This window comes from Anopheles moucheti, chromosome 2 (assembly GCF_943734755.1).
Source record: "Anopheles moucheti chromosome 2, idAnoMoucSN_F20_07, whole genome shotgun sequence".
NCBI lineage: Eukaryota > Metazoa > Arthropoda > Insecta > Diptera > Culicidae > Anopheles > Anopheles moucheti.
The window spans coordinates 95,437,146-95,459,828 of record NC_069140.1 but is presented as its reverse complement, the minus strand read 5'-3'; the positions used below and the strand labels follow the sequence as shown (position 1 = coordinate 95,459,828).

Genomic DNA, 22,683 nt, shown 5'->3' with positions numbered 1-22,683 from the left:
ACAGGACCCGCTGAAAAAAAAAACCGAAACAATCGTTGCTTTTTACTGGTGTGTTTGAGTGTGTGTTATTTCTTTTATTTGGGGGAGATTGCTCTTTCCGCACCACCAAGACGTAGATGGGCCGTCGCGTGAGAGTATTTAAAATTCAAACATATGAACTCTGCCCTACTATGTGCGGCCTCGTTGATGGAAGTCCTGCAACGGCAGCGCCCTATTCAAGGAATGCGCTACAGCGCTCCGGCATGGCACCAACCGCGTGATTTGTTCTCGTCCTTCGCGAGCAAAAATGCCGGCAGCCATTTTTGCAGCGGTTTCGGTTTGCAAAACAAATATTGCTTTCCAGTAGTGTTTCGACCGATGTTGGGTGCGCTTCCCATGGGCAACGAATATCGACGAAATTGGTGACGCATGCCGTCGCCGCTTAAAAATCGTTAGCATAGGTGATTTTCGTACTTGCTCCCACGTGGAATATGGCTGTTCTAGCTGTGAGGTATCATTATTCAAGCCCTGTCGAGGCAAGATATCTCACGTATCAGTTGGTTGGTACATGGAAGGTGTTTTTGTTTCATTGATAGTTTGCTTAGAACCGTTGCTTTTGTTTCATTAGTATTTTGTTATAAGTTCGATTTACATGTATAAAAGTCTTTATTCAGGCATTTAGTCTGCAATGAATACTTTTAAGTGTTAGTCCTTACATAGGACTTATTTCTGAGTTGAAGAGACTTAAAAAAAACTAGCTTGATATTCAAAATCATTACCAAAGCTTATAATATATCATATAAAAGTAATAGGTGTACTAACACCATCGACAACTCACCGCATAATTTGTGTTACGCGTTTTGCGCCTGAAAGTATACTACATAGTACCATTCGTCGGCTATTCGAGAAGAGTATAACAGAAGAGTTATAATAGTTTTGGGTTATTTCAGAACGTGAATAGCAAAGCAGAAATGTGCATAGATTGTTTAAAATTTATTTTAAACAGTTTACGTTGATTCTGGAATGGTTCGTTAATTTAAAAACTAACAATCACCACAATACGAGCTTAATACTTAAGATAATTTAAGATTATCTTGTAAGATAATACGAATGGAAGGACACGTTGAAATTAATAAGGCAACATTAATCACCCCTTCCGAAGCGATAATCCTTGCCATGTTTCCTTCTGCATGCTTTCGTACGAAACCACCTGTTTCACGCTGTTGTGTACACATCGGTTCCTCTCGCCGGAAAGATGATAGCTTAGCCGACCAAAACAGTGCACCATGTGCCAAACTTTCACGTCACGTCTCGCGGTCATTAAAGGAAGGCCGAATCACGGATATCGCTTCGAAACCTTGAGGAAGGTGTTAATCATACCAGCGAACAATAGAATATTGACAGTGTGGCTTGTGGCCGTGTGTCGGTCAACTGGCACGAGAAGGATTAATGGGAGGTTCATTTAGCATTGCCAAAACGTTGGCTACATGGTAATGGGGCTCAATACGATCGCGGTGCTCCAGGGAGGGCCTGGCACGTCGGTTACAATAATGACGTAATGGAAGCAGCACGGTGAAATCTGTTTAATGATACCAAATTGATTTAATATTGCATTTTCTGTCAGTTCCATTGAAATGCGCTAATTAAAGATGGCGTGCTGTGAAAGGCGTACGAAGCAGACTTTGTAAATCTGGCCAGTTAATGATGACACTGACAACTTCAGCGGCGGATCAAACGGTAGGCGGAGTAGGCGGTCGCCTAGGGCCTCGCCGTGTTGGGGGCCCCAAAAAATTTGGGCCGATTGTGCGATTTTTGAAAATTTTACAACATCGTTAATTTATAGCAAAAAAAATTGATTTACAAGGTAGAAAATTCATCAAAAATATCTTCCTTGGTTATAAAAAACATTTGTTTCTATGTGATAAATTAAATGCAGAGAAGAATATCGACTTTGTGACTTTAAAGTATAAACGAAATTGCACCAGTACCAGGACACCAGGACTTTCCCGTTGGTCGAGAAAAATTTCTTCGAAAACTACCTGTTTCCGAATGTATAATACCAGGAGAGCATCCACGGAAGAGGTAGCACCTAGTACAGCAATTTAGGTCGAAAACCGCCGAAAAGTATGCAATGTTTAAACACTAACTTTCCCGTTGGTCGTGAAAAATTTCTTCGAAAACTACCAGTTTCCGAATTTAAAGTACCAGGAGAGCATGCACGGAAGAGGTAGCTCCTGGTACTAGCGCCGTAAGGTATGCAATGTTTATACACTAGGTATGCGCCGTAAGGTATGCAATGTTTATACACTAACCTTGCAACCAACTTGCAATGCAAGTTTGGTGCATGCAAGAAACTTGCAGCAAGATGGCGCGCAAGATGGCGCCCAGCTTCGTACTTGCATGCAAACTTGCATGCAAGAACTTGCAAGCAAATTCTTGCTTGCAAACTTGCATGCAAGTTTGTATGCAAGTTTGCATGCAAGAACTTGCATACAAGAACTTGCATACAAGAACTTGCATACAAAAACTTGCATACAAGAACTTGCATGCAAGCTTGCATACAAACTTGCATGCAAGCTTGCATACAAACTTGCATGCAAGCTTGCATGCAAACTTGCATGCAAGTTTGCATGCAAGAATTTGCTTGCAAGAACTTGCATGCAAGCTTGCATGCAAGTTTGTTGCATGCAAGTACGAAGTTGGGCGCCATCTTGCGCGCCATCTTGCTGCAAGTTTCTTGCTTGCACCAAACTTGCATTGCAAGTTGGTTGCAAGGTTAGTGTATAAACATTGCATACCTGACGGCGCATTGCAAGTTGGTTGCAAAGTTGGTGTATACACATTGCATACCTTACGGCGCAGTACCAGGAGCTACCTCTTCCGTGGATGCTCTCCTGGTACTATACATTCAGAAACTGGTAGTTTTCGAAGAAATTTTTCTCCACCGACGGGAAAGTTAGTGTTTAAACATTGCATACCTTTCGGCGGTTTTCGACCAAAATTGCTGTACTAGGTGCTACCTCTTCCGTGGATGCTCTCCTGGTATTGGAAATCTGAAAACAGCTGGTTTTGTATGGAATTTCGTACCAGCTAATGGCGATCCAAGTAGTGGCGTTATGGTTCTCCTTAGCGCATACAAACGTTTATATATAGAGACTAGCTTACTAGGCCCGTTTACAGGGCTACGCAACAGAACTCTGAGATGTACGCAAGGGAGCTTTCTTTCCGAGACTTGCTCGGTGTTGTTACATCATGTTTGAAGTACATCTCCCTAACACCGATAATGCCGTAGCAAAATTATGGGCCCCCCTTGAAAAATTCCGCCCTGGGCCTCCAAGAGGATTGATCCTCCACTGGACAACTTTGTTGCTAAGTCACAATAATTAATATCTGCCGGATGTTGATAGTGTACAGAGCAAGTCTTCCGCTTGGAACGAAGTTTTCTACTCCTGCATGCGGGCTGTAAACAGTTAAATATTCCATAAATCAATGAATGTGATAAGTGCGTCGCTTAATGTACCTCACAATGGTAAACGAGACAAAGCACATGTTGTGGGTGTATGAAATGAAAAGGCCCATAGGCCATCATTGACCAATGGATGACGTATGATCTTTGTCTTTATTGGGATTCCATGAACAGTGGAACATGCAGGAAGACTAATGGGTAGTACGGCCTGCTCCGTTGGGACTCGATGGCAGAACTATGGGACTGCATCTAGTTTCCGGAGCAGCGAGTTGAATCACCGGCTTCAAGCGTTATTGAAACATTCAGACAAACTCAACATCTGGCGTGCTGCGGTTGTGCTTGAATGCTCCCATACGAAGGAATCCTTACTAACGAAATGCTCCAACTTTGTACGGTAGACATCCCCACCTTATGGTTGGCCAGTGCCGAAACATGAAACGATTTATGCACAGAACCAACACATAAAAAATGGTTTTGTTGAACTCATTCCAAGCGTACTTGTGATACTAGTTTCGATTAGACACGAGTGTGTCTCGTTGCCATTGGTGAGTGTTTTTGTTATGAGATTATGTATCCGTTTCGTGATGCATCCTCCAACGAGGTTTAGTACTATCGCCATGTTTACTTACGTTATTAGTCACACCAAATTCATTAGCGTACACCAGGAACAAGTGCGCAGCGAACGGTCTTGTGTGGACGAAAATAGTCAGATCCGCTCTGTTCGGCCAACCGAGATTGAAATAGGAACTGTGTTGCTGGAAAAACGAACATTCCAGTAAAGTGAAACGTTATGCATGTAACAAAAAAACATTTACCCTGAATAAATCTCTCCCACAACATGACAGAAAAAGGCCATTACACAGTTCACCTCACCGTAGTACTTCCCTTCTTACACTCTCTGGTACATATATGACCATTGTTGATTCAATGAATTTGCATCTTTTGCCGGGACGCTCGGGAAGCACCTCATTGAAACGCATCCTTTCTAGTGTGCAAATGAATAAAGCTGCTTTTAGCTAAGCTGCTATAGCAGTGAGCGGTTGAAAAAAAAGGACTGCAACAGAGGTTAAAATCTGTCGGCTCACGGAACTTCTTATGGTCTTTTGCGTGTACTTTCCTCGTGCTGGCGTTGGTGAAAGTGTTGAGTGTAAATTGTTTTCCAAGAGTTTCGTCTTTATCCACCCACTGGGGCAAGTGATAGTGTTTTTTTTTTATTACGCTCAGCTACGCTACAAGATGCAACAGCCGGGTCTGTGCTTATCGCGTTTGTCTCATTTAAATCTGCTCTTATTATCTACTGCTCGGTGTCGTACTTAACCTAATAGTTTCTTCAAGCTGGTTTATACACCATCACGTTTAACGCTAACTCCTTACTTTTCCTTTCAACAATTTCTGCACTGCAAATCACTAAATTAAACTATTTCTGTTTAAACAACACGACTTGAAGATAATAAAACATTAAAGTATTTCAAATCCCATAACTTTAGGCGCTTTGTCAAACGAAAAATGCTGCACGATTTCATTTTACAATTTCTGTTTCTGTACTCTGTAAGAGTTTTATTCAGTTTGCAGCTTTTTGTTCTCTGCAAGAGTTTTATGCAGTTTGCAATGGAGTTGCAGAAAATGAGTCACTAACAATGCACTTCTAAAGCACCGTATCAGCTTAATTAAATCATCCGTTAATGGTTCTTAAAAGTTGAAAAGTGTCTCATTTAGACAACAGTTTGCGGGATCTTGGGAGCTTCCAGCTCGGAGTGTTTATAATTTACAGTTCCCTTGCTGTTTATTTCGATTCTGTTTTACCCCTTATCACATCCGGAAAACGCGTGGTATGCATTTCAAAATAGGAACGCTTCCGTTCCGTGGCGAAAACTCCCTGTGGTAGCCAAGCAAGAGAGCAACCAGTAAATCATAACGCACATGTAGATAAACGAGCATCGATTTATGTTAATATAGCGATACGCAAATTCTGACAAATCTGCGCCCACCACGTGAGAGTCTTTGTTCGCTTGCTGGGGCCACTGCATGTCGATATGCTCTGGCGCGGCCATTGAAATGCCCTGCCTTAGTAACGTGCTCTGCGGTAAGCCTTTCTCTAAAATTGGTATAAAGTAGGAGGCAGAAAAAAAAATCGGCACAGAAATTCATATTAATAAAGCTGCGCTACTGAATGAATTTTTCATCGCGCTTGTTCAACCGCGTATCACGATCAGTCACTCAAATTTTGAGATCGTAATGTATTGTGACGATTATTCAAGAAATGTCTTTAAATAACATATGAACCGGTTCGGGCGTATATGACGTTTATTATGCCATTTTATTAAATTTTAAAATGTTTGTATTGGGTCTCTCTCCTTCAATGATGTTTATAATTGTGCACCTAAAGATATGCACCGGTCAAGATAAACTGAACTGAAAATTGACAAATTCGTATATGGATATAGTGGTTATATTCTCAACTTTGTCTCCTATCACATTAATCCAGAACCAAAGACATATAAAATGTTTTCTACTGTCGCGATAACTAAACGTTTTATTACTATTCACAAACAATTACACACAGCACCATCATCGCTCGGTCTCGCTATCCTGTCCATCACTGTCCAAAGCGGTTCCTTTGACCTTCGGGGCACGGTAATCGTAGCTGGCTATTTCCGGATGTTGCTGAACCAAATCATTGTACGCTTCCACAATACGCAAACATTCGGCCACCGACAGTTGGAACGAACGTGCCAGCGGATCAACTTCCGCCTTCTTAAACGTCAGCTCTGTTAGCTCTTCGCGCACTTTTGGCGGATACAGGTTGGACACACCGCGGCGGCAATACTTTTGCCGCATGGAGAATATGTGTCTTATCACCTTTTCTACCGTGTCGAAGTGAACTTGCGTTAGGGGTGTTTGCAGCGAAACAATCGTTACCACCCCTACGTCCACTTCCGGTTTCGGCACGAAAGCGCGTCCCGATATCATGAACCGCAGATCTGGCGTACTCCAGATTTGATTCATAACCGATAGGCGGCACCGTTGCTCGGACAGAATTGGGGCAACGATACGCTCGGCCACCTCTTTCTGAAAGGTAAGTGTCAAGCTGGCTCGTCCGTATGACCAAGCACCAGTCCGAAGGCTCATGTCTCGCAGCCAGTTTATCAGCAATCGCGTGGAGATAGCGAATGGAAGGTTTCCTATCAGATGCACCGGCGCCCTATTCTTGTCCATCCAATCGTGCTGCGGACAGTCGGGAAAGGCATCCTCGATTCTGTGCTCCAGAATGTCGCCTTGTACGATATCCATTCGCATAAACGGTTGCGTCACTTCGGCCAGCATTTCCATCGTGGGCATAAAACGACGATCCTTTTCTACTACCACCAGATGTCGGGGATTTTGACGTATGATCGAACGAGTTATACCGCCCGGGCCAGGTCCTACCTCCAGCACATAATGGTCGCGTATGTTGCCGGCCGCTCGGACAATCTTATCCGTCAGCCGTTCGTCCATGAGAAAATTTTGTGACAGCTGCTTGATGGCACGCAGCTGGTAGAGCTTTACCAGATCCCGGATGGTCGGAAGGGGCGGTAGCCGGATACCGGACGCGGTTAGGGCCCTCGGTATTTTCGTAGATGCAGACATGGTGTGTTAAGTGCTTACAAACTAATAAATCAAATAAAAATTGACAAAGTAGGCTGAAATAAAAGGAATGTTATGAATAAGAATCAACTTTCCACACGTAAATACACTTGCTTGGGAGCAAAGCAGTACCTTACTTTACAGAGCCTTGTTTTCCACTTCTAGCTTGACTGGTTCTTCAAAATCATCTAGGAACTTCTCCTGCTTCACAGAAAACATCGAGTAAAGATAAATTCCAAGCACCGTACCACCGAGGGCGATGCCGGTAAGTTTGTTGTTGCGTCGCTGGCGCTGTAGCTTCTGAACACGCTGTAGATTCTGTTGCTCAATCAGCCGCATGAAGTCAACTTCCGTCTTTTTCAGCTGGCGTCCCGTGCCTTCGATCTTGAATTCACCTTTCGGACCTTCGCTGGAGGACATTTTCTGCGGATAACAAGGGATGAGTGCCGATTGTCGTTATTTCACAACGAAAAATCACTATTTTTGCTTGCACATCGAATGGAGCAAACGTTGTTGCAATATGCAAACTCGGAAGCTGTCAATTGATGTGATGATATAACAAGGATTGTCAATTAATTTAATGTTTCATTGGCGATTCTTAATCATTCATTGAACAAACCGTATTGTTTTACGATAACAAAGCTACAAATAAAGGAATTTCCGCTAGCAAATCTCATTTAAAATAAGAAAAACATGAATACAAAATGTCACCCACGCGATCAAGTATTACTATTAACAACACATGTTGTTTCCCGACACGTTACTTGGGCAGAGAACGTGGAAGCTACCGACTTCCTATAAATAACACAAGTGATAAGAACATTAAAAGTATTTTATTTAATCATAATAGTTGTGCTTATCAAATATAGAAAGATACAAGGTATGTTACAAGGAAATTGAACAATAATTTGAATCGTACAACAACTTTGGTTGACAGCTGTACACACAACAAAGAGAATGCAACATTGCACGCACACTGACACACGGTACGCTCTCGTATTGGCTACAGCTGATTTTGTTTTGTTTTTCCATTCGCTACAGCAGATCCAAAAGAAAAGTAAGGAAGTACTCCAGCTCCATTAGAAGTAGTGTTTTTCATTCAAAAATCTAGATCCATCGAGGTACATCATGTGGTCCGAAGGATAAACGGAGAAAAAACATAATTTTCCCGATTGCAGAATGAAACAATTTAAGGCATTTCCTGGTTTTTGCAAGGCAGTGGTGTTGGTGAGCAGGAATAACAACTCACCTGAAGTGCGTTCTCCCGTTCGAGTTTGCATCAGCTAGCCGGAGAGCTTACTGGGAAGCACTCTCGTAAAATATTTGTAGCGTAATTCAAATTGTGCAATTCTTTGAAATGAATCGAAAATTACTACACGGCGGGAATCGTAAATTGTAAATTATTTTTCTAGGTAGAGCTGCCAACAGACACTATTGTGAGTGGAATTGGTTGATGATTCTTGGTGCACATTTGTTCGATTCGGATTGCGTTGTCTGTTGAATGAAGGAAACGGATGCACGAGCGAGAGGGCACAACCAAAATAGAGCTAGAAAAGTAAACAAGAGCGCGAGAGTTGAATCAAACAACGAATTACTCAGAAACCCACAACCAGAGCTCCAACGCACACTGAGGTTCAGAAAACGGAGCTCCCGCATATTGGGTTGTACTGTGGAAGTGAATGTCCGCAAATCCTCAACAATTAGCGTTTCGGTAGGTTGATTTCAGTTCCAAAACGATCTCTATTGCATCCTAAAAGTGTTGCCCAGTGTTACACTAGTCCCATTCCGGTTTTGCAGTGTCGAGTGGACAAAGAAGAACCTCCGTAATAAGTAGTGAATCGTTTTTTTTTATTGCTGGAGTGCGTGGAGTGTTTAGGCATCGCAATTTTCTTCCCCTTTTTCTTCTCTTCGTATCGCACAGCGCCATTAGTTTAGGAGATTAAACAGTGAAGAGCGGTGAAGATCGAAACAACGACGCAAATCGACTTTCCACGTACAAAAAGGGTAAAGGGTTTTTTTTTGCAAAACTACGTCGCCATTATAAGTGTCCTGTCGAGTTGTTGCTACCGTAAGGTGAGCTTTTAATACACGAACGTTTGTTTGAGGTAGTTTAACTTAAGAGAATGGTGCAAATGTTCGTTCATTATGTTTTCGAGTGTGCTAAACATTCTTAAACATCCAATCAATGTCTGTTTATGTTATGGAACGACAATCAGTAATAGTATTGAACAGAATATGCTGTGGAAAAATCATAACAAAGAGCTCCCCAATGCAACACCATTTGTGTGTGACAGACGGATTGGCACACGCACGTGCGTCAGTGTGTGCGTGTGTCTGGGCGCGTTTTTCCTCAAACACTGTGCACGTGCACCTTACGTTGGAGCAGGAAAGGTTTTTAACTTAACGGTAACGGTGTCTTTACGCCGTGCCTCTTGAATGTTCTGTATGTCGTCTCGTCCGTTCGCTTCAAAGTACACGCTGCACTTTGAAATGCATCTCTCGGGCGCTTCCGACAAACACGCGAGCAGAAGATGCAATTTGCTCTCCCGACACACGCCAAGAATAGAACGGAACGTGGATGCTGTGCAAAGATTCTTCACGAGAAAAGACAGCCGAGATGCGAAAGCAAAGCAAAGTGATTCGGTGGAGTTTTGTGGCTCCAAAATAGATTACATAAAAAAGTGCATCGGGGTAAAGGTAAACGACATTCGAAAGAACGAGAGAAAAGTGAAGAAAAAAGTCCAAATCCTAAGGGATTACTGAAGATACGGAGGGCTGGATTTGGGAAAACTCAAAAATAGTACGATGAATGTCATTGACTGACATTTGAACGGCTCCCTGTTTTTATCCGTAAATGCGATAGAAACACTTCTTGCAGCGTGTGTTCTTCTCTTGACTTATTTTGATTTTACTTCTACACTCCACAGATTGGCCCTTGCTTTTGATGGCTGTTGCTGCTGCAGAAGGAACGATGAAAGTTCGTAAAAATTCTGCATTCTAAAGAGAAGGATCAGTTTGAGTCACGTTGAGGAAAACATACAAAAACAAGCACAACGAGGAAAAGCTTCGTCCATTCGACAGTCAAACATCGAGGTCACGATAAATCCCGACACGCGAAACACGCGAAAAGCGAAAGCTAATCTCTTCTGCTTGGATGTTGGCGGTTTGTAAGTTTGTTGACGGAACCGCTTTCCCGCCCAGCACGCTTGTCATCCGCACCCGTACCCCTCACCATCCCCGGTCAGAAGGAAGTGATTATCCCGAGTGAAACCGTTGCAAATTACCCAGCATTTCCAGCACAAGAAGCTGCAACCGCACACTACCGACCGACAGTGTGCAGTGTGAGTGAGTGAAATAGTGGATTGCATCGGCGTTGCATAGAGAAAGTAAATTTGCAGCAATATTACGAGTGTGTGAGTGTGTGTGTGCGTGTGTTGCTGCATGGTGAAACAGTCGGAGCAAGTGGAAAACCCATTTAACGCCACCAATCGTAACACGAATCGCGCTTGTCTTCTGCGAAGATATTTCCGCCTGCTTTGTTGAGTATACAGCAAAGTTCCCAGCCGAGAGAATCCTACACAGGGATAAGCCTATTTGCATAGTAGTAGGTGGTGCAAAGTTTAAAAATTTCGTGTCGAATAAATCGAGGCAAGCGGTGCAAGAACGTTGGTGCATTTTCATAAGGAAACGGCATTTCATTTTCGCCTCACGTCAGGGCCGTGACATTTACGAATTAAAGGTGGTATTGCTTTCAAGATCTCGAACGGGAAAGGAGTGCGTATTTCTGCGAGAAGCGTTTTGCCTGAAACATCGACAGGGATGCCCTTTATTTCGAAAGATTGGCGCTCGCCTGGCGATTCCTGGGTGAAGACGGACGAAGGATGGGAAAAGCTGAAGGTGCTCGAGTGTGTCAAGCGGAAACGGTAAGTAGACCTAAGCGACCTCAGTTAGATTACTGAAGCACCGAGGATGAATGTATTTCTAGGCACGTTACATAATCATTTAACTCTTTATTTTAGAAGCTACAGCCTATTTTTATACTTCCATTTGTAGTTGTTCCAGCAGTAAACGATGTTTTTTTATGGAAAGTCATAAAGTGATCTAAAGGGCATTCTGGCAGTAATATTTGTCTGGCACGCTCTAACGTCAGCCCCGTAGAGGAATCCAGACAAGCTTAGCCGGAGCGCATGCTCTCATAATTAGTGTTTCGCGGGCGCTGTAATCCAATTAAATTTAATGACTCATCCAACTATTGCTCAAAGCGTGCCTAACTGTTTGATATTGCACCGAGCAATACATACGGATTTATTGCAATACGCAGCAGTGAAGGCTACTGTGTTTTGGTGTGTCACCTGTTGACGTCGATTATACCACGACTGTACTGCTGCGTGACTAAGATTGTTTTTTATCTTCACAGAAGAAGACAAAAAACACACCAAAACCATCGAAGCGCTGTTTTTTTTATTGATAATGGTTTATTAATTTGTTTTGTGATTTTTTTACGTTACTTTTCCATTATCAAAAGTGATCAGATAAAATGTTATTTCGTCGTTTCGTTTGAAATTGGTAGCAAGCCGTCTTTGTTTGATAACATGGCAATTTATTGGTCTATTTCCTATTGTTAACAACTTGTCTCTGTTGTGAAGAGAGACTATCAACACATCAAACACTGTCAATCAAAGATGCTGTATTTACTAAATAATAGAGTTTGCATTTTGTTGATGGAAAACTTTAAATATTGATGCTTACAGAGCAAATAATTAATATACGGATTTGGTAGCGTCCAGATGTATGCTCGTTGTGGGTTCCAATTTTTGCTGAACTTCGTAAAGTCATTCAGTGTCTGTGGAAAGTGTTTGTTATTTATCGGAACATTCACAGATCCCATAATCCAGATAGATAAATAATTCTCTTCCATTTCTAGTCTATTAAAATAACAAAAACAAAGTATTTAATATTGTATTCCATGCTATCGTATAAATTTTCTGAGGCGCAAAATAATCCAAAGTTCAAAATATGTAATATTGTTGCGCATAGTACGCAACGTTCCATTGCTTTGTGATTGTTCTGTGGCAGTGCTGTGTAACTATTTACGCTACACATGCGTAACGACAACAATAAAAAACACACACACACAATGTTGGAAACATTGGTGGCAACGGTCAGCTGAGTTTAATGAACGTTCTTTGCTCGTCGTTGCTCTCATCCGTTTGCTCGCGATTGCGCTGCCTTTTGCGCGAGCATGTCGCGGAAAAACAAGAAAAGGGCCTCCAAGCTGAGTCAGAAGAGACTAAGAGAGTAGGAGTCAGCTGCGAAAAGTAAACAAACAGTGCAATGATCCAGAGAGAATGATGCGAGGCCCTTACGCGAGCAGTCCCAATCGATTTACAAGCCCACACTGGCATCCCGCTAGCAACGAGTCGTTGGTCAGATGTTTTCTTGAGTTGCCCAGAAAGTAGGTGTTGCAAGTTGTTTTAATAACACGTGCTAAATAGATATTTGGATGAGGGGAGATTTAAAAGAAAACTTCATCACTGAACTAAATATCTCTACAATTGAGCCAAAGCGGTTAATTTGTACAACAATATCGTTCTTGATGAAGCGTTACTTTTTGTGAATATTTTGTCCAAGGGGTCGAGGTCGACAATCGAGGTCATAAGGTAAGGATTTTTTAAATTTATTATGTAAAGGGCTCTGTGTCTATTGCTAAAACCATTATAATTGTTTGATGGCATTCTTATAATGTGACTAGTTGGAGTTGCGTGATTCTGCAGTATTATCATTTGAATCAAGAGTTAATCTCCATTTTTTGTTCTATGTACAATCTGAGTGATTATGTTTAATTTAAAACTCCTCCTCTAGATCGGCACGACAACCTCAAGAAGTTTAGGCCTGCCATTTCTGACTTTCTTTGACTTCAGTCAAGTTACCCGTAGCTAGATAGTCAATCCTTCGTACTGAGGCTTGGTCCGGATAAGATTTTAAACTGGTCCTGTCGTGTGAAGACTGGCGCCGCAACCAATACACCACCGGCCGCCGCAATAAAAACAGTCTGAATTATTCAATTAATTTAACAGGAAACAGACACAAGTAATATAACTATTTGTCACACCTTAGCTTTAGCTTTTCCCCCCTGAATAGATTTTATTCCTTGTGTGTGGAGTTGTGTTCCGCACCAATCAACACAATCGCTCGCATGCTTGAATATTACTTTTTGTTGTTTCTACCTTTTCGTATATTAGGTTCCTCACACGCCAACGCAGTTTGTTTTGCCTTTGCCATCACATACACGTTCGGTGCATCACTTTCAGCAGATGTGTCATCTCTTCACGCAGTCTTTCCCCAGTTTACGGGCGACATTTATTTGCGACTCCGTTATGTAAACAACCGTCTGCATCGAAAGCTCGGCAAAGAACTGGTGTATAGTCTACAGGGGTCGGATTTGGTGTGTGCATGAATCGAAAGTTAGTATGGTGGTTGTGTTTGTTGGGTAATTTAGAACAAGCATTTCACTTTTGTTATGGAGGAAACTAGCTCGGGACTTATGAGCTGGGGATTAAAAGTATATCTGATCAGCTGTTTGATTCGAGTTGTAGTTTTCAATACTGACTCCTCGTAGAGTCTCTATTACCAAAGCTGATTCTTCAATAGCTCTGGATGTTAATGTTTTGCTCAAATGTTCGTAAGAGTCATTTATTTAAGCACTACAACTGTTGGGTAGTATCCACTTTATTTCATTTGATTTTGTGAGCGTGCGTATAAAGCTATGAAGAATTTTAATGTGCTACACGGGAAAGTTATAATATTCCAACGACATTCTATCGTTTTGTAGTAGTCTAAATCGGTGCAAGATTAACGCCACGGACCATCACCATCCGCTGGATAATCGCATCGCTCGACATCCGGATACCAGCGCAGTTGTATTTGTCGATCATAATAGTAAAACCCTGGGCATTCGTACACCGACAACGTACCATCGGTGTTACAGGCGAGCAGTATACGGTCAGAACACTGTGCAGTGGGATCCAGATCCTGGGGAAGTAGAAAGTTTCGCCGACAGTGCTGACAGTGATGATGAGTCGCTTGATCGTACAGGTTTCGTGATGGATGGTAGTGATGCCGTTGATGGTGATTGAAGTCCGTCATCAGCATGCAGATCTGTCTTTCATCGTCCCAATAATGCAGGTTGGGACACTTGAGCAGGACCGCCTGACCATAGACGCAGCGGTAGTACATGTCGCGTTGTGTTTCGTGCGCGAACGCAATGTGAAACCCCAAATCGTATCTGGGACACATAAAGTCTGGTGTGTCCGGAACGAAACACCACTGCGGCAGAATGAGGGGAACAGCCGGTATCAGCACGTGATGTCGCGTTAGACAGAATGGATCTACCTCATAATAATAAGGATCCTCAACGATCTGACCCTCGCGACGATGTTCGACAGTTCGCTGATGCTCATCCTTCGGTACTTTTGTGTCTAAAGTTTTAGCGGAAAACGGACATTTAACCGATGGTGATGTTGTTTCCTGACTATCCGAAACGAAGTATGGTTTAAAGGTGGTAGTTGTAATGTAGGAATCTTTCGAATTTTCTTCCATTGAACGGCTGTTTTTATCTGTTTCGTTTTGATCTTCCCCTAAAGTAATGTCATCCGCTAAAACTTCCACGATTTCTTTGGCATAATCCTGAAGATCACGTTCGTTATTAAACTGCTCCTCGCCTTCACTATCTTGAGTAGATGCCTGTTCTTGAGGTATCGTAGGAGCTGTGGACACAGCGGTAACTTCTTGATTTCCGCCCATTTTCAAATGAATTTGCAAAACACTTCCCATCGGCACTGTATACATTTTCTTCAATATTTGACCAACCGTTGTGATTTGTTCCACTTTTGTCATTTCACTCTGTGAGGTTTGGGTGCTTTGCGGAGTATGTGTTTCATCAGGTGTTGGTGGCGTATCTTCAACAACTTCAGGTATTTGCGATTCTGGACCTAGAATAGGCGGTGACGCTTCGTGTATAGAAGAGTCTACGTCTTTCCTTTCTGTTGCAGATGTTGGTTCACTTAAACCTTCATCAGACACGATTCTAGGAACGTTTGAATTAACCGGATCGTTAACCGGTGCTCCAACCGGAATATCTTGCACTGTTGCCTCTAAAGCCGACGAGTTGTTTTCATTGGCTTTCACAGGTTGAGGATCATTTCGAGGTGGCGTACCAACTGATGTATTATGTAGGTTTGAGATGTTTTCCTGATCATTTGTCGAACGTTGTGGGGAAGCTTCTGTTTTATCATAAATATCAGAAGCATCATTAATGGTTTGACATGCAGCATTATCACATTCTGGAGGTACTCCATCGGATTCAGACAAAGTAGTTCCAGTATTGGAATTTCTATCGTCGTTTGTTTCCGCGATCGGGTTTTGGTCTGATTCCCTGTTATCATTAATACTTGGGATATCTTCAGGATTGTCTAGGCTTATGTCGGCGGCCAAAACTTGCACATCTTCAAATCCGTCCAACGACTCGGAAACGTATGAAGCACTATCATATGCTTGTGTCGTGTTTGATGCGTTGTCACTGTCTGAAGGAACTCCTCCAGTTCCTTTACTGTTTGTTTGCTGTTGTGCGTTTGGGTTGGTTTCGTTGCCAAAGTCATAGTTGGGCTCTTCAAAACTTGGCAGATACTGTAAAGGCTTTGCCTCACTCCCGCTGATATCAGTTCCATTCAACGCACTTTTGTAGGTAGTTGGTGAGATAGTGATGTTTTCCATACCTGACGTCCAGTTGGTACTACTCGTATTAGCAGAATGAGTTGTTTCATTCAGTGGCATTGCTATATCGTCAGTAGGAGAACTCGTAACAGCATCATTAGAGGACATGGGACTACTGTCGTCTTGAGCATCTGGGTCCATCATATCTTCGGCTAGTAACTGTACATGTATTCCATCCATATCGTTTAGATTTGTTATATTGTCCCAATACATCGGTGTTACGACGGACGTTTCATTCTTTTGCGCATCGTTGTCGATCTTCGAAGACGTTTCGAAAATATCTCCATAATCGTCTTCTGCTTCATCTCGTACATCTGCATCACCCATCTTCACACCAGCCCTTGGCAAATCTTCTGGCGGCGATGTTGCAGTCTCGTTTTCGATTTTTTGCTCATTCGTGGCCGTCGAGGGTGCTTCCGTTTTGTACGGATCGGATATCTCTTTTTCTGCAATTGAACCACGATCGGCGGTGTCAACGTCACTTCGTTCCAGTCCATCACCGGAATCATTCATATTCACCTTTGATGATGACACTAGTTCGTCCGTCGACTTGTTGGACAAGCCTGTATCATTCTGAATTGGATATATGCTGGATGGATGTGTAGTAGTAGTTGAAATATTCTGATCGAAAGTTGTATTATTGTCGTCCCTCGGATGTCGCGTTGTTGGTGATTCGCTGGCCACTTGTTCGGAACGCTCTAAGGTTGGTGCAATAGTTGTAACGGACACGTCAGTAGCAGACACTTGTGCGTTTCCACTTTGAATGTAACCGTCACTGTATTCACTCGCGGTAAGCGTTGTGATCTGTTCCGATTTGCTTGGTGTTATAGTGCCCGAAGTGGATGTTTCTTCGTTCATCACCATCGTTGTCACATTGGTAGAACTGCAATGCTGCAGTAGATGCAGCGTAATTATAACTACCCCAGCTATGGTGCTCTTCGCCATGGTTATTTTGTCACAAATTAGCTTTTCTGCGGTAGCACTTTCTCGTCACCTGCCGTCACCGGCGTGTGGTTTGATGTGTTTGGCAAGAACCTTGCAATGGTCAGGCACTATATAACCTTCCTCGATCGCCCACAACGCCAACTACGTGATGCTGAGGATAAATTCTCCAGCAGCTCAATCAATACTGGATGAAACCTTGTTGCATGCGAGATATTCGCGACACTGCACCATGTGATAATAGTGAAACGGTTAGATAAGACCAGGTCGGTTTGGACATGTTCATCTGTTGATAGTTTGTGATCAAAGACGGAACTTATTGGAAATGACTTCTTTTACTCTGCTCGTATGTCAGTAAGCACTAAACAGGCCACGATAGGTGAGGTGAAATGGCTGGTTGTGGTAATGGTGCAGTTGATAATTGTTTCTTTGTGGCCCAACTATTCCCGCGTGCTCAAGGTTATTTATGGAATTCCAAAAATAATTGTTATCCCTCTTCAGTACACACTTTCGCAAAATTGATGCACGCACTGTCGCCGTATGGGACATTCTTTGCAAAGTATACTACCGAGGGTGGTTACGTCTTGTTGGCAACGTGCACCATATCCGTAGGGTTAACCGTTACACGATTCCCAGAAGGAAAGCATGCTGGGCCCGGAAATGGGTCAAAACAAAAGTAGGTCAAACTATTTCGCTGTGGGTGTAACTGTTTTTCCTAAATCATTGGATATCTTTTTATTCCATTTTGGAGGTCATGTTGAATCGTTACCTCCAAAATCATCGCGCACGTGATAAGCGTCAGCAGACACATTGGTTCTTCATTTGGGAAACAACCTAAATTGATGTACAATTTAGTATGCAATAGTTATTAAACTAGTACCATGGTACCGCGCTCCGATTCCATCCCTTTCCTTTAGTTGGGCTTGATACGCTTTTACTTTTATTCGAAATGATCGACACCTCAATTCAATTCGAGTGGCGCTTCAACGTTATGGCCGCCATAGGCTACAGACTTCATCAGCAAAACGGCTTTACAAACAAACAAAAAAAAACAAGCGGGAAAACAAATTACCCTCACATCCGAGCAGAGTTTGTCTGTTGTTACTTTCCTCCGGGGCGGACTTAATTGCACTCGCCGTGGATTTCACTTTCCGCCACAAGACGTGACATCATAGCGATGGATGGATGGATTCAACGGTAGATTCACGCTTTGTGTAGATGCTTCCCCGAGCGGTAATGTTGTGGAGGGATACACTGACAGAGATGATGATGATGATGATGATGATGATGAGGAATTCAGTATGTTGAATGTTTTACAAGCAAGTAAGGGAAAGGGTAGACAAGATTGTTGCAGAATAAATGGTCATAGATCAACTTTACATGCATGTACACTCTTGTAATAGATCTGCAATGATCGCAAATCTCGGGGAATGTTGTCAATCTTCATCATCATTTTCTCGGACAATTTTCTACAGAGAAATGATCATTTCTAGGATTTTTTATCGTCCATTGTTTGCATAATGGTCTTTGAAAGCTCAAATTGATCTCGGACATTTGTAAATAGGTTTGGGAGCTATTTTTTCATAAAGAATTGTACTGCGTACTGTCAGTGTAGCTAGGAACGACGATAATGCTGCTCTCCCTTGATCGAACAACACGCAGATTTTAATAAATTTAAGAATATACGCTTCATTTTAATTAATTGAAGAATTCAAAAGAGAAGCATAATATAGTATTGAAATTGTGTACATAACATAAAATATTCAGTTGTACACAGCTGGAACCGGGTGAGCAAAAGATCAGCAGTACGGCGATTGAATTTCGATTGCAATATTACCTATCTTTGTGAGGTGCAAATTACTCCGATGGCTGCCCTGCCCCAAACCAATCCGATCGTAGGAACGACCAGAAGCAATATTTTCCTTCCTTCAAGCGTTTTACATACCGATTTTCCTTTCATTCAAACTTGGTGATGCAAACTGTTGTTGAACTGAACGATGGATGCGGAGAAGGTTGAGAGTATGTGCATATCCGTCAAACCGTGATAACCGTGGCGTGCTCGGCAAAGAGATGTTAGGCACACGTCCGAGGAAAAAGCGTACTCTGTTGCATCTAAGCGTGGATGACCGGCAGACAGAGCGTGTAAAATCGATGGATGCGCCTCCGTTACGCATCGACGATATCGATGAAATGTTCCACTGACCACACACCAGCCGCTGTGGCAACGAATGTTTTGCTGCGGAGGTTTCGCACTGCATTAACAATACGTTGACCACCGGGCTTTAAATGTTTTATTGTGGCATGAATTGATGCGCTTGTTACAATGCTGTGTTCCAATCATTTGATGCCATTTCGTGATGCAATTTCTGCAATTTAACATTGTAATTGAGGTAATGAGTAATAAATTCTTTTCTGTTTTCTTCGTTTTAGGAGCATTTCGGAGTGCAGCAATACTAGCGACACTGAAAACGATAATGAGAATGGGTGTGTGAACGTTTAGCCCCTGTAAAATGCAAAATAAGTCTTGTTGAATGGCTTCAATAATGGTGATTCTATCTTCTGTTTTAGTGACAACGAAGTAGTACCACCGCACTGTCACATTACGCTGAAGTGTACTCGCGAGATTGCCGGTTTCAATGGGCTCGGCGAGGCTGTTCGGCGGCTTGACTTTCGCAGCTCGGTGCGCGACGGCCGCCGGTTTAACTATGTGTGCGCCCTGTTGCGTTTGCTCGTTTCCAGCAAAGGTATCACCAGTCTTCCGGGCGGTGCCCAACGGCTATTGCTGCAGATGCTGGAGGAAGTGGCCACGCACGTGAGCGACTCGCAGCAGAACATCAATGTGTTGCGCGGTCTGGTCCAGCAGCTGCGTGCGCTGCTAAATCAGGAGAATCAGAAGTGCTGGGGCAAACCGCTCGGTAGCCAAACGTTGTGGGCTGAGCATGTGCAAACAATCCAGCGCATACAGGATATAGCTAGTCAGATTGAAATTAAGGAGGTATGAAGGGTGGATCCACCGTCCACCAAGGGTGCATGTAGCTGGCACTAATGCTTCAATGAAATTGCTCCTTCCAGCCCGGTCCAAACATTCGTCCAAAACTACACGACCTGCCCGAGGAGTGTGTGCGGGAAATCATACTCCGAATCACCGACTACAAGGACCTGGAAGCTTCTGCGTCCGCGTGGTCGCTAATGGCGGCCCTCATCTCCGAACAGCGTGTGTGGCGTGAGCTGTCACACTATCACTTTACCAAGCAGCAAATCGATGTGATATTAGAGAAGATGTGTCTGCAGGATACGAAGGAGCGGCACCGCAACTGGCAAGCGATCTATCACGCCTTGAGAAAGTATGTGTGGCTGTGTCTTACCTCGGTTTTCAGAGATTGAGGCTTTTTATCCCATTTTCCTTTTTTTTGCAGAATGTACGGAGTACGCGAGGAGCTACAGTATGCGGAAATTTTAGCCTTCTGTCGGCTGTGTCGTTGCCTGTTCTGGCCATCCGCCGGACATCCGTGCATCGTTGACCAATGTCCCGACTTTCGGCAACGCGTCCAGGAAGCGGGCAATAGCAATAACAACGAAACGCAACCCGTACCGCCGGCAAAGTTTCTGCAATACTTTTCACTGTAAGAGGGCGCAATATGTTTGACGGCCGTTGTCCCTATTCCAAAATTTGAAATTTGTTGCTCCGGGCCACGGACGCTGGAAGCTGGAAACAGCGAATAGTTGAAGGGCATCGGCAGAGAATATTGATTCACCTTTTTAGGCAGCTGGTGTTACATTGCTGGCAATGATCAAGGAAAGAAGGTAATTCTGGAAGAGATGAACGAAGCCACACAATCTTCACTCCACTATATTTATATTTTTCTATATAAAAACACTGAACAAACATGATAAAGTCTACGTAATTTGTGTGTTCACAAGGAGATAGGGTCGTAAACGGTAGGGGCGAATGCGATTGTATAGCACCAATGGTTGTATTATCGTTCAAAACCTAGCAATCATGGAAACGGAAAGGAACAGAACTGAGAGCCAAACACTTGTGTTATAAAGCCGAACACGACCGACCCGCCTGCTAGGGCACTGTTATAAGGAAAAGAAGCGAAAACGATCTATATATTCATAAACAAAGCAAAACAGAGAAATATTTTGGAAAACAAAGCGCCGATACGTTTTTACCGAACATCAGCTATTTTCAATCAACCCAATATTTATCCCGTTACATGCGATGATAGAGCGCGTAATTGAAAGTGCTACTATTTACATAATGTCAGCATCTATTTGTAATCGTTCAGCTACAGCTTACACAGAAGGCACTACCGTAGACTGCGCCCTGCCGAAATGAGCGGTACGTAAATGAGGAAACATACAAAAAACACAAGTCCACCGTTATACCGTGGATCTGCACGATTGTTGTCTTTCGTGCTGAACGTAGTAATGGATTTAGTTTGTTTCTTTTTCACCAGTTCGAATGGAATAGAGGCGAGAACATGGTAGCACGACTCAGACAATACGGTGCGTACAGGAAATTTGAGCCGATTTGTCACATATTTTCGTACCGATATCTATTCTACGATAAGCTCTACCGTTTTCTATAGCAAGTTACACTTTAACTATTAACTATACAGCAACGTGATTCAATTTATCGCAATTTCTTAAAGTGTTTAGACAAAACAATAACTGTATTTGCATGATGTTTTCTCTATCTGATTGTGATAAGCGTAGCGTTCGGTTGTTCAATCTGTGTTCCGATGGGTCAATCCATTTTCGTACGTAATGATCTTTATTCGATGATATTCACGGGAATGCAAGCGAAGGTGATCGAGAGCGACTATTGGAAATAGAATGATAGTATATACTACTAGCTTTAGAAGGAGGAGTTTGAGATCGCGAAACAGTAAGTTTAACAAGAACAAGAAACAAGATGACGTCGTGTAGAAATTATGTGATATAGGATGCGACGGAAGCAATGAGTTCGTCGTGGTTGCAAAGGTCAGGGTGGTTGAGAAATGTGTGAAACCGGAGGTTAGTTTTTAGCATTGCAACATATTCAATTCAACGTATAGAAGGTTCGTTTAACAATCGATTTTTGAACGTTTTTAAAAATTTCGAACGACTAGCTTTCGTACACACGAACGCTTCGTTATAGCTACTCAAAATAGTTAAAACGGACTCGGCAGTCAATTGAATTACTTACGCCCAATGCTGGAGTTATACGTATTCCCCCTTCATGTTCAGTACACTCTGGCTAACGATGGTAGCTTCACCCTCAAGCGTATCGTCATATCGTAGTACAAGACGTATCCTTTCTATACAGTAAATAAGAGATGATTTCATGGTAGTATAATTGATTATTTGCATGTAAACGATTCGGAAGTAACGCTGTTTCATCTTCTGTAGTTCCGTGAAAGATGTTAACCAGTTCCAAGCCGTTTCTGAATTACTGTTCCGTTGTCCGTGTTAATGGTACATAGTGTTGGAATTATAGATTCCGTTTATTTTACGTGTTGAATCCTAGTAATCGATAAACGCTTAGTAGAATTCGTCAATATTTCTGAACGAAATAAAGCGAACAACAAAATACATCTCCGTCAACCACACATCAACCAAGGATGAATCGAGTTGTAGAGACAAGCTTGAGAGAACCGCGCAGCGACGGAAAAATGTGCTGCAGCCCGAAGTAGAACGTACTATAATCAAACAATGAAAACAAATATCACTACAGACAAGTGGACATTTTAAGTAAACTTACCCACTACATTACAATGTTTTTATTTTCTTTAATAAGCTCCGAATCGTAATTTACTCTTCTTGAAGTCTTGTACTAAAGTTGTATGATCTTTATTACCTTTTATATGCAGCGAATGTTTCTCGAACTGTGTGGAAGCTCGCAATACGTTTAC

The 22,683-nt window shown here is 42.6% G+C and overlaps 3 protein-coding genes across 3 annotated transcripts; 1 reads left to right on the top strand and 2 right to left on the bottom strand.

The window, feature by feature from the left end:
* Window positions 1–5,824: 5,824 nt before the first annotated feature.
* Window positions 5,825–7,248, bottom strand: LOC128310381 (dimethyladenosine transferase 1, mitochondrial). The gene is made up of 2 exons (XM_053047006.1): window positions 7,207–7,248; window positions 5,825–7,125 (listed from the first exon to the last, which is right to left on the bottom strand). Exon 2 carries the CDS (start codon window positions 7,070–7,072, stop codon window positions 6,014–6,016), a length of 1,059 nt encoding a protein of 352 aa, XP_052902966.1. The 5' UTR covers window positions 7,073–7,125; window positions 7,207–7,248; the 3' UTR covers window positions 5,825–6,013.
* LOC128310382 (cytochrome c oxidase assembly factor 3, mitochondrial) lies at window positions 6,984–7,583 on the bottom strand. Its single transcript, XM_053047007.1, has 2 exons — window positions 7,207–7,583; window positions 6,984–7,125 (listed from the first exon to the last, which is right to left on the bottom strand). The coding sequence occupies exon 1, from the start codon at window positions 7,487–7,489 to the stop codon at window positions 7,208–7,210; it is 282 nt and encodes a 93-aa protein (XP_052902967.1). The 5' UTR covers window positions 7,490–7,583; the 3' UTR covers window positions 6,984–7,125; window position 7,207.
* A 1,155-nt stretch (window positions 7,584–8,738) lies between these two features.
* Window positions 8,739–22,530, top strand: LOC128301930 (F-box only protein 25). The gene is made up of 6 exons (XM_053038611.1): window positions 8,739–8,780; window positions 9,997–10,992; window positions 19,214–19,267; window positions 19,352–19,778; window positions 19,856–20,127; window positions 20,200–22,530. The coding sequence occupies exons 2-6, from the start codon at window positions 10,889–10,891 to the stop codon at window positions 20,408–20,410; spliced, it is 1,068 nt and encodes a 355-aa protein (XP_052894571.1). The 5' UTR covers window positions 8,739–8,780; window positions 9,997–10,888; the 3' UTR covers window positions 20,411–22,530.
* The last annotated feature ends 153 nt before the right edge of the window (window positions 22,531–22,683 follow it).

What these genes read in the sequence shown, in the direction of transcription:
- LOC128301930 (XM_053038611.1), top strand. Translation starts at nt 10,889, where the DNA reads ATGCCCTTTATTTCGAAAGATTGGCGCTCGCCTGGCGATTCCTGGGTG. An exon ending in GAGTGTGTCAAGCGGAAACG is followed by an intron (nt 10,993 to 19,213) that starts GTAAGTAGACCT and finishes TCTTCGTTTTAG; the next exon opens with GAGCATTTCGGAGTGCAGCA. An exon ending in GAAAACGATAATGAGAATGG is followed by an intron (nt 19,268 to 19,351) that starts GTGTGTGAACGT and finishes CTTCTGTTTTAG; the next exon opens with TGACAACGAAGTAGTACCAC.
- LOC128310381 (XM_053047006.1), bottom strand. Translation starts at nt 7,072, where the DNA reads ATGTCTGCATCTACGAAAATACCGAGGGCCCTAACCGCGTCCGGTATC.
- LOC128310382 (XM_053047007.1), bottom strand. Translation starts at nt 7,489, where the DNA reads ATGTCCTCCAGCGAAGGTCCGAAAGGTGAATTCAAGATCGAAGGCACG.